A 12,035-nucleotide genomic window follows, 5' to 3' on the forward strand; every position below is an offset into this window, starting at 1 on the left:
GAGGGTCAAAGGTTCCCTATGCCTGGGATAAAGGAACCAAAGGTTGATGCCTATGATACAAGCAATAAGACCCATTTCGTATCCATGTTATGCCTCCTATATATTCACAATATGTGGTGTACGTGGTGTTGGTGGAAAGGAAATACCTCTGGTGGTGGGGCATGTTCTCCTCCTACTTGAGTAGTTTGTCCACCTTTGTTCCTCACCCTGCGCTCACCTGTCCCTGTGGTTCCTAGAAGCTGTAAGCATGTGAAAGTGGCCATGCGCCAGGAAATGGCTTTTACTGGCCAGATGAGGGTAGCCAATGGGTCTCAAAGCCTCAGTGAGTTAGGGACTTCCTGCATGCAAAGGCAGGCTCTGGCAGACTGAGCAGACCAGTCCAACAGTCAAGAAGGCAGTTATTGTACATGCTTGTAGAGGGAAACTAGGGGCGCATGGGGCTCATCAACCTGAGAAGGTAGCCCATCTAGGAGAAGGAAAGCATTGATCCTAAATCCCCAGAGTCTTGTGACTATACTCATTTGTGAGAAACGCTGCAGGAGTAAACCCCGAGGATGGTGCCTTGTGGGACATCCTTGGGAGAAGTAAAGGAGTAAACCCTACACAAATCTGGAGTGGGGTCCCTAAGATGGATGGATGGTGTCTTGCACACCTTCTTCAGGCAACTCTTGCAGCCAAACTGGTGCCAACAGTACTGCTATGCTTTCCTTTGGACTACAACAGTGAGGCCATGAGTAGGGCCTTATAATCTGAGCATTCCAGGCTTGCACCCCACAGAGGTCACTTCAGTGCTGCTAACACAGCAAAAACAACATGGGAGGCAGCAGTTTTGAGATGATGGTGATGATGATGATGATAATAATAATAATAATAATAATAATAATAATAATAATAATACTGATGTAGCCAAAGCGCTTTGACTTCACCCCTGGAAGCACATTCCTTTGTCTCACAAGACAGACAGATGCCAGATACAACAGATGTGAGGTGTGTTAGTCTGCGAATGGTGACTGGCCCAAGTTAGGAAGTGAGCAAAAACAATGGGAAATGACTTTAAAATATGAAACTGTACATGCCCAGAATACCTTATTTCATGAATTTCTTTTTGGGGGGCGACCCTATTTTGAGAACTGCACCAGAGCTCCCAACCACTTCAGTTAAGCCTTGGAAGAGAGGCCTGTTTGTACTTCCTAAACTAGGAGTATGCAGAGTCCCCTGGCTTCTGCTTTCCATGGATTTATTTGATTCTGCAGGGAAAGTTTTTGTCTATCTTTTTAGAGAGATGGAACCTTCAGTTTTATATAGCAGGATATATCTCTTTCCATAAAATTTAATTAGAATCTTCAACTGAGGATCAAACTAGATTAACATGATATTTTTAGGATTTGCACTAACACCCACTTGTCTTTAGTAGTAAGAACAGATTTGCTATCGATGATGAAATTATTTGAGATCCTGCCCAGTTGCTTAATAAAGGCAAGGGCACTTTCATTTATTCCAATGCTGTCCTGGACCTACCTGGACAAAAAGCAAGAGTCTCCTATTATGGTTGCGAATGGCCCCAAAAGAAATGCACATGAATGTAATGGTGGGGTCAACAAAACAGCTCAGTACCTAATGCTTAAGTCCCCCCAAAGCTTTGATGAAGATTCAGATGCAGTTCTGTAACTTGGAAACAATGGTATAAAGTTACAGTACTAGATTAGTTTCAGTTCTGCTCTAAATGGAGGTGATAATTATGGAGAGAATTCTGTTTGTTTATTTGTTTATTCATTCATCCGTCATTATAATTTATTTTCCACTGTGCATCCTACTGTCATCCCAGGACATGTTACAAAAAAAGACCAATCTCCAATAAAGCATCAAATCATTAAAGGAAGGATGGCTCAGTTGGTAGAGTAGGAGACACTTAATCTCAGGGTTGTGGGTTTGAGCCCCATGTTGGGCAAAAGATTCCTGCATTGCAGGGGGTTGGACTAGATGATCCTTGTGGTCCTTCCAATTCTGCTATTCTAAGATTCTATTATTAATATGCATCAAAAAATATCAATACACCATGGACAGCAGTGCCATTTCATAACTCACAGCATATCCTATTTGACTCCCACAAAAGTCCAGGTGAATAAATGGGTTTTCAGCTGGCAGCAAAAAAATAAACAATTACAGGGCTAGGCAAAACTTAGGGAAGGGTGTTCCATAGCTGAGACAACACCACTGAAAAGACCTGGGTCACCACAAACTGTGCTTGACATCAACAGGATGACCAGGAGAGCTTTCCTATTGATCTTATTACCTGGGCAGGCCAATATAGGAAGGCCTGATACTAGGGAGGGGCCAGATGGCATCTAAGGGGCCCACTGTCCACCCTCCCTCCAGGACTCCAACAGGGAAGATGCTGCTGCCACATCAGCTCCTTGCTGCCCACATGCTGAGCACATCTGTCCAGGCAAGCCCTGGGAACCCAAGCAACTGGAAGACCATGAAGACCGTGGGGTGATTCAGCCACCTGACTCTAGAATGTGATGGCTCACTCACTCACTTGGCTGCGCTCCTCCCTGCTAGGACCCAGAGTAGGAACTGCACTTTTAAATGGGAGCGTAGCAGGTTCCTTATGTGGAGACCAGCCACCATCAAACTGGCTTATGTGACAGCAGACATGAATGGCCACAGCACATGAGAGCTGAGCTTGCTTCCTGTTCCTGTGCTCACTTCTGAATTTTCCTTGCTGGTATTGTTGTAGGAGATGCTATTCCTGTTTCCTGGAAATCCTCTCAGGCAGTGCTTGTCTGAAATTAACCGGGCTGCCCCTGCCCCTGCCCCCAGCTCATTCACTTTTATGCCCTCTTAAGAACATAAGAAGAGTCGCTGGTCCCATCCAGGCCAGTATCCTGTTCTCAGTGCTCAGCCAGATGCCCATGGGAAGTCTGCAAACAGGGTCTGGGGGAACAGCACTCTGCCTACCAGCACCTCCCAGCAATTGGTGTTCAGAGGTATCCTGTCTCTGACAGTGGAGGTTGAAGACTTGCTCCATCATGGCTAGTAGCCATTAATATCCTTATCCTCCATAAATTTGTCTAATCCTGTTTTAAAGCCACCCACACCCTGTGTCTAATGTAATCCTTACTCAGCTCTTATATTGCCTTTTAAATGGAGTGGCAGACTTCCACCCCCACCCCTGGGTCTCCACTCACATATGCTTGGACTTTGAAACAAGGAGCAAGCTTGCCTAGGATCAAAGTTTCCAACTTCCTTCTATGTAGGCTTTTTAAGCTCTAACCAGAGAATCCAAAAGAGCAATAGACTTCCCCAAGCCAATGTCTTATTTCAGGCAGGATCTTGAACCTCAGTTTGCTTATTCGACCCTCCTAGCCTCAATAGACAGGATTGGTGGGAAAGGGGAAGAGTCCAAGCAGGGCTGAGCAACTGGACCCTGATTCCTCTAATGGACCAGCCTCCACTGGGAAATATTACATCAAGGTGTGGACGTCAATCCAGTTCCATAATTGCTCCAGTTCAAACAGCTTGCATAAGCTTCACATAATGAATATGTGACAATAAGAAGTTCAAACATTTGGGTTTCATTGAAAAATATAGAATGCTTGACTATGAGCTTATTTTTCTATGACTCCTCTGAGGTTTAGTGCCTTAGCTTGGCTATTTTGAAAATATAGCCCTTTTAGCTCACTGGGGTGCACTTATATGGAATAGCAGAAGACTTTGCCCACTTGTGCAAATCTGTGCCTGTCACACCCATGTGCACTGAATTTAATGTGTAGTGATGTCTCTGCAGTTAGAGCTCCAAGTGCTTACATCTGATAACTTACTATCCTTACCCTAATATGGGCAGTATGCTTTGATATATATATATATGTTAGGCTTTATGTATGTGGACATCACAATGTTATGTTACATCCTACATAGCTGAGCCCAAGTGCACAGGGGCCATGTGGAATGATCACAATCCTGCTGCCTGTTGTACATTCAGCATACTTGGGCATGGTTGTGTTAAAAGGGCAAAAGTCTGCCTGCTTCCCTGGAGTTTGTTCATTTTTTAAAAAGAACAATTCATTCTTTATACTTCCCTGTAGGTTATTGTTATTGTTTTCCACCCAGCCTTCTCTTGCATCAGAGCAGACAATGTCAGCCACCCAAGTGACTCTGAGATTTCCAAAGAAGAAACATGGTTTGTCACAAAGCCATTTGGCTTTTGACCAGTTAGTACACTGTCTCATAGCAAAAGCAGATAATTATTTGGTATACAGGGTCGTTTTTTATTCCCTTTAGTTTCTGAGTCATCTAATTGCTTGCATTTGTCAGGTGAATTTTTTATTTTATTTTAAATAGAAGCATAGTGCAAGAAAAAAAAATAACCAATTGGTAGCATGTAGATGCACATTTTGATTGCCAAAACATTTTCTGGCTTAGTTAGAGGCCCTGGGGATTTAGGAGAATATCAAGTTTAGATTCACTGAGCACTGCAAGTCAGAATTTGGGTAGCATGGCAAACCTTTGTGTCATCTGGCACGGTGCCATTCTGCATAATACATGCTTTCAATCAACCCACTGAAGAAGCTTAAAAACTATGTGTGAATTGCTTTTGAATAAAGAATAGGGAGTCATTCTCTACACACAGTGAATAAAAATGCAAATAAGATGTATCTTCTTCCTCTTCGAACTGCACAAAACTATGTTATATGAACATTCCAAGCCCTCCCTTTTCCTTGCCTGGATTGGCTGATGATTTCCAAAACATCAAGGCTAGCAATTGAATGACTGAAATATAATAGGTGGTGATGCGTTTTCCACACATAAAACACTCTGTTCCTCTAAAGCCTCCGCTGAGCTCCTCTAAGCAGCACTACAGCCACAGTTCCTTTAGCACTGCTCGACTCTACTGGATCAGAATGGTAAGAAGCGATTTGGTTTTTAGCAGCCTAAGAAAAAATATTACAAGCTAGACAGGGATATGATGTATAGAACTTGCTAGTGAAAACAGCAGAGTGCAGTTATTTAAACCAAGCTGCAAGTGGCTAACAATATCACTATCAATATGCTATTGGAGGGGGAAGGCAAGTTGGTGACAAATATCTCTGGCACGGATAATATACAGTTTAACAAAAGCCTTTCTAATGAGAAGATTGCTGTTTAAAAGAAATCTTGATTCAGAAGAGCAGGTGTGTAGGTGTTCTCAGTAACATAGTCAGGTATAATTTGGTAGATTCGGATGTAAATAAAACAAGTGTTCCAAGAACAGCGCTGGTGTAGATTTATTTCTCGTGGCTTAATGGCATCTATTGATTTTGCTACCTTCATATGACTTTGAGTGGATGAATTCTGTATTCTTGCCATTTGTAATATGTTAAACCATAAAGCGAAGTATTCCAGTAAGTAGACAAATGCAGCTTAGGGTGTGTAAATGTTTTTAAAATTGGCAAAAAAACAAACAAACCCCCCAAACCCCAGAGTAGTAAAAGTATCTTCCACACTGCAAGAAATGCTTGCCTGTTTTCTTTCAAAACAAATCTTTAGACTCTTTGGTGTAAAATAATTACTAGGGGCAGGAGAAAGAAAATTGCATTGCCTTCATTGTAAGCTTTTGGATCCACCCTAACTGGAATAGGAAAACACAGGATTTCTTCATTAAATATGCAATGAAGGCAGTCTTCCGTATGAAAATTTAACCCTTTATTTTAATAATTTATTTGAATAAAATATGATAATGAAATAATAAGAGCACCAAGGCAGAAGAAATACAAAGCACAAACATTTAGCAGAAAGCACTAAAATGTGCTTATTGGACAGCTGACAATATATTATTCTCTTTGTCATTTAAATGAAAGAAGAAAATATGTGGCATGTTTTTTAAATGTGCAGGATGTATCAAGCAAACCATCAGATAAAATAAATATCTTAAAGATTTTTTTGCCTCTGATGCAAGTGCATGTGTGCAGACACATATACACATAATTCCAGGTGTGGTTTCAGTAGATTCCAGGAATGCAGTGCCCAATAAATTAGCTGGCATTTGTCAAGGTATGGCTGGATTTAAGAGTGGATGTAGTAGAAGAAGGGAAACAGATAATAAAAAAGCTGTTGGAATGCCAACATGTTGTTTTGGCAGAAGCTAAGCTCTTCTGACTGTTTACTCGAAGTGAATAAAGCCTGCTTTGAATGTTTAAGAATCCTATCTTTCTTGAAGGATTTAAATTTTCTGCTTGCATAGTAGACCCTAACACAGTGAGACTAGAGTGTTTTACAGTAGTGCTTTCCCAAAAATATTGTACTTGGTCATTGTACTAAGTGTTGTGCTAAGATCAACAAATAATGTTAAAATAAATGTTGAGCGTAAAGTTGAAGCGAAATCATTTTTAAGCTAAGCTAAAGTGAACTGTGACCTCAAGACTGCAAGCCTATAACACTTACCTGAGAGTAAGCCTCATTGAACTCAATGAAGCTTAAGTCTTCTTTGAATTAATATCTACTTTTATGGATACTTGTCCAAAGATATACAGTGGTACCTCGGGTTAAGAACTTAATTCGTTCTGGAGGTCCGTTCTTAATCTGAAACTGTTCTTAACCCGAAGCACCACTTTAGCTAATGGGGCCTCCCGCTGCCACCGCACTGCTGGAGCATGATTTCTGTTCTCATTCTGAAGCAAAGTTCTTAACCCGAGGTAATATTTCTGGGTTAGCGGAGTCTGTAACCTGAAGTGTATGTAACCCGAGGTACCACTGTACAAACGTTCATACCCAACACACCAGAATCCTATACTTCTGAATAGACAGGCATGTATAGGATTGCAGCCTATGTCAAGTGATGGAAAGTGTAGGGCATGGGCAACATTCAAGACAGCATTTGCTGTGTGGTTTTTTTTTGAAAGATTTATCATATCAAATACTATGGCACTAAATCAATATTTAGTTTCTGTCAAAATATAAAATAACTAGAGGCTGCATCCCCATTCTCTCTGCTCACCAACTCCCTGCCATTAACCGCAGTTAAAGCGACCGCATTAATCTGCCCAGTTATAAAGCCCTTAGAAGTTCCCCTTCCTACCCCATGCAGCTACAGAGCTCATTTTTCACTTTCCCAACCCCATTTCTGAAGCCACTTATCTGTTCTGTTCTTGCAGCACAACTTTGCACTCCTGTTTTTCCTTTCACGACTATGTCCATTCTCCCCCACCTCTTTTTGTGCAACCTCCACCTTGCACACAAACCACCCCCATAGTAACTTCCTGTATCTTCCTCTGTCCAGCCGTTGCACCCTTTTTGCCTTCTGCCCAGTTATAAAGCCACTATCATTTCCTCTTCTTCAGATCTGTCTATGCTCCTGCTTTCATCTTCAAACCCAACCCCATGCCTCCTACTCCCTCTTTTTTGTAACCCCCCTTTTGCATTCTCGTGTTCACCTTCACTCACTTTTCCCCTCCACTCTTCCCCTTTTCTCAACTCTCCCTTGTACAGAGATCACTGCCGTTCCCGTGTCTCTTCCTCTCCCCTGTTGTGCAGCCCCCTTTGTACACACACACCATGTTGATATACATTGTTGTATTTTTGTTTAGATGAATAGACTCTTTAAAGCAAGCTGGTCAGTAAGCTTCTTCCGTTAGAGAAGGTTAAGTTCAGTTGATGGATACTGTACATAGATGGGTGTTTGCTTGTTAATAAAGCATCTCTTCTACATTTATTCATTGGATCTGAAACTTCATGTGTTGAAGATAACACATAATACTGTACCAGGAATAAAATACATGATTGTGAGAGAGTACTATGGAGTATTTGAAGCTTTCAAACAATAGAGGCTTTCCCAACTCACTCTTTTCGTATCTCAAACTAAATCAAGTGGCTACTATTGCTTATTCAAGGTGGCATCCAACAAGACGTGGTGTTTGCAATGAATGGCCAAATGAATATGGAGTATAGCAAGGGTCAGCAAATGTTTTCAGCAGGGGGCTGGTCCACTGTCCCTCAGACCTTGTGGGGGGCCGGACTATATTGGGGGGGGAATGAACGAATTCCTATGCCCCACAAATAACCCAGAGACACATTTTAAATAAAAGGACACATTCTACTCATGTAAAAACACGCTGATTCCTGGACCATCCGCAGGCCGGATTTAGAAGGCAGTTGGGCTGGATCCGGCCCCTGGCCCTTAGTTTGCCTACCCATGGAGTATACCGTAGGTTTCCTTGTGTTGCACTTTGTGGAACTTGATGGGAAAGATCTGCAATAATAAGCAGTATGAGATGGCACCAGAAGCAAGTGATTCCCATCCATGTGTGCATAGGTGAGAGAGGATGGGCAGGGCAGGAAGCATAAGACTGAGTTTCCTTTGGATGTGTATACGTTCTTCCTGTGTTTAAGCAATATCTAAATTATTATTCTTAATTATTGGGACAGACTGAAATACCATGCATTAAAGGAAAACAATTAAAATATATGACCTGGGATTTATTCTTGGTAAAGTGTTTGTGTTAGGGGAAAAAGGAACATTCATCAGATTTTTTAGGTTTCATAAGTAACTTAAGAAATAGTCCAGTTGTCTTTCTTATTTGCTATTGCTACCAAACAGATAAAATATTCTGGCCTAAAACACTCCAGGAGCTTTTCTACACTGCTGTTCTGGAAAGATGTTTCTTTTATGTTTTGAAACTCTGTTCCTCAAAGTGGCATTTCTCCAAATACCAATTCTCCTGTAGCATTTGTTACTTCAGTCTCAAGTTACCTGAGATTCAGATTCATTTTTATTGCCTTTATAATGTTGTTATAGGAACCAAACTTGTACTGTAGTATTCTGAAGACTGAGAATATAGGGAGTTGCTATGGTAACCAACACATAGCCTGAGAGGGGATCCTCTTAACTCTTGTTCTTGGTGGGCAAGAAAAAACAACAACAGAGCTTAGGGAAGTACAAGATCGAAGGCAGATAAAAGCATTGAGTACAGTAATCTCAAGGCCACACGCTCAGAATAGTTGTATAGAGGATGTTAATTCTAAAGGCTGAAAGGAAGGTTTCTCAATGTTGTGTGAGAGAGAAACAGAGCTAGTTTTATTTTACTTTTATATACCCTCGACCCAACCCTTCAATCCAATTCCCAGGGCAATTTATATGAAAAATACAACAAAACAATTAAAATGACAAATTAACAAGCTTCCTCTATATTAAAAATATAAGAACTTACCATGTCATAATCCACAATATAATTCAGAAACGGGGCTTATAGTCATTTTTAACTCTGATACTAGTTAATCTGACAGCAAGCCACACATAACATACTTCAAGATATTGTACTTTATTTAGTCATGGGGCAATATCAGTGGATGCTAGTCATGATGGCTATATGCAGCTTCCAGGTTCAGAACTGTAAGTCACAGAATCATAGAATTGTAGAGCTGGAAGGGGTTCCAAGGGTCATCTAGTCCAACCCCCTGCAATGCAGGAATCTCAGCTAAAGCATCCATGACAGATGGCCACCCAACCTCTGTTTAAGAGTTTGAATACTAGTTGCTAGGTAACAACAGGAGAAGCCTATTGCCCTTATGTGTTTGTGGGCTCTTCATATGCATTTGGTTTGTTACTGTAGGGTGCTGGATTAGATTTTTAGGCCCATGCAGCATGGCTCTTCTCATACACACGCACACTGTTTTAACTACCAACCATAAACAATGGCCGTATTGTTTCAATAGTGTATTGGAAGGTAGTGCCTCCTTCATGCTGCAGTTAGTGAAGACCTCAGTTGATAGTTGCCCGAGTGCTGATCTAATTTTAGTTTTATATCAATGTCCTGCTTGAAGTGTTAGGAGATAAAATTATCTTAACTAAACTCTGGTAGCACTTCAAAAGCAGTTTAGTTCAGCACTAAATCCTACACCCTCAACCCTATAATTTATTATAGAAATAGCAATAGATAGAGGTGCACCTAGGGTCTAGCATGCTAACATGACAAAGATGTTTTCCTTGAAATGGCAGACACTTTTCATGCTGTGGAAATTTCCCTGATTTTTTTCCACAACCAGTGTAGTATGGGGGGGGGGCTAGCTGCTGATCCGTGTTTCTTTTAGGTATATACTAGGGTGAGTATTGGGACGCGGGTGGCGCTGTGGGTAAAACCTCAGTGCCTAGGACTTGCCGATCGTATGGTCGGTGGTTCGAATCCCCACGGCGGGGTGAGCTTCCATTGTTCGGTCCCAGCTCCTGCCCACCTAGCAATTCAAAAGCACCCCTAAGTGCAAGTAGATAAATAGGTACTGCTTTATAGCAGGAAGGTAAACGGCGTTTCCGTGCGCTGCGCTGGTGCTGGCTCGCCAGAGCAGCTTCGTCACGCTGGCCACGTGACCTGGAAGTGTCTGCAGACAGTGCTGGCTCCCGGCCTCTTAAGCGAGATGAGCACGCAACCCCAGAGTCAGTCACGACTGGCCCGTACGGGCAGGGGTACCTTTACCTTTAGGGTGTGTATTAGCTCTCTATATGAATGGAATAACAGGCAAACTGGGGGATTCGGGGGTCTCCCCCTCCCAAGTGAAAGTGCAATCTCAATAACTTCCCACTGAGTAAAATTTCCCTCCTCCTCCAAAACCTTGTGTAATTCTATTTCTGTCCTTTTCAGTGATATAGTTCCTTTACAGTACTGTATATTTCAGGGGGGTTTTTCTAGACCACTAGGCTTTGCGAGAAGTGAAGCTATCCAAAAGGTTGCCTGGATTTTTGTTGTTGTTAAAGCACTGCAGCAGATGATTTTTTTAAAAAAGTTAAAGATGTAGTTTATGTTTGTTTGTTTTTTTTAAAAATCCTATCTACATTGGTCAGATATAACAAAAAACAAAACTATGCCAGAGATCTTCAGAATTCCACAGGCAGCATTCTAAGACAGCTTCCTATTGCCAGCCTTGTTTTAAACCTGTAGGAGATAAACAACACCAGAAATGAAGTTTGGTGTAAAGTTGCAAAATTTTAAAAACTGAAGCAAGAATAAACACCAGTCTTCCATGTCTTTTAAGTTAAGAAAGAGACAAATTCCACTCTCCCATAAGGGATCATGGAGGAAAGTGAATCCCGTTTACTCTCTCCACAAAAATAGCACCTGGGTCTATTTGTCTTCAGTTTTGGCAGACTTTGTAACACCCTGAAGGGGATCCTGTTGTGGATGGTGAGATGGAGGCACTCACCTGACCTCTGGTTGTCTGTGTCACTGCTGCATGTCATGATGCAGAAGGTGGGGGGGAAGAGGCAGCAGCAAGGTCATCATGGTGCAAAAGGAACGGTGGGTGTATCAGATTGGATCCACCAGTGAGTTTGTACCAAGCTCATCTCATACTCATACTTCTGCCCAAACATCACAGTGACCAATACTAACAGACACTGGCACACTTAGGGATCCACAGAGTGTTCGCAGTTTGCATAACAGACCTCAGCAACTCAGCATTTCAGCTAATATACTTTATTTACATATAAACACACACGGAGCACTGCAACATGACTCCTCTCTCTCTAGCAGCAGCCAGCAAAGAGAAAAGGAACCCACCAGGTATGCTCAGGAGTTTGCTAACACAGCTGTTGCAGATTTAGCTGTGGTTAGTGGCTCGACGCAGATGATTTCTGTGCTCAGCTTCCATTCTAGCTAGGGCTAATATAGTATGGCTAATATAGTTTCATTGAGCTGAGTGATGTGCTTGTCTACTGAAGAGCAGATGCCAGAACAAGAAAATGTTGACACCGTTTTTAAGCAGCTGTTTGGTATAAAGATTTCCACTAAAGAGCATACATTCAGACTGTCACTGGGATGGTAGGATTGTATTTAGAAGCATTCATGTTCAATTTGGCAGCATGATGTCTGCATACTTAAACTATACAGAGATCCCTTATATTGCATCCGGACCAATTGTCCACCCAACAGGTTTCAACCCTGATCAGCAGCAAGGTCTTGAAACATCTAGGAGGTTAAGAGCAGTACTGGTTTTCCCTTAAACAGAGGTTACAAGGTTCAAATTGGGATCTTATATAATGTGCAAATACTACATTTTAGGCCCCCTAA

The 12,035-nt window shown here is 41.8% G+C and overlaps 1 protein-coding gene across 4 annotated transcripts in view; it reads left to right on the forward strand.

Moving 5' to 3' along the window:
- The window catches only part of PLD5 (phospholipase D family member 5), a 185,067-nt gene that overhangs the window by 120,611 nt on the left and 52,421 nt on the right, over positions 1–12,035 (forward strand). The window contains exon 1 of one of the 4 annotated variants that reach the window (XM_083432217.1): positions 4,804–4,907. The exons of the other annotated variants lie outside the window; for them this stretch is intronic. Within the exon in view, the coding sequence (XP_083288343.1) occupies positions 4,905–4,907 (3 nt within the window). The 5' untranslated portion in view covers positions 4,804–4,904. Of the gene's footprint in view, positions 1–4,803; positions 4,908–12,035 lie in introns of those variants that run through there. 4 annotated transcript variants of the gene reach the window in all.

Source organism: Podarcis tiliguerta, assembly GCF_965153285.1.
Source record: "Podarcis tiliguerta genome assembly, chromosome: 3".
NCBI lineage: Eukaryota > Metazoa > Chordata > Lepidosauria > Squamata > Lacertidae > Podarcis > Podarcis tiliguerta.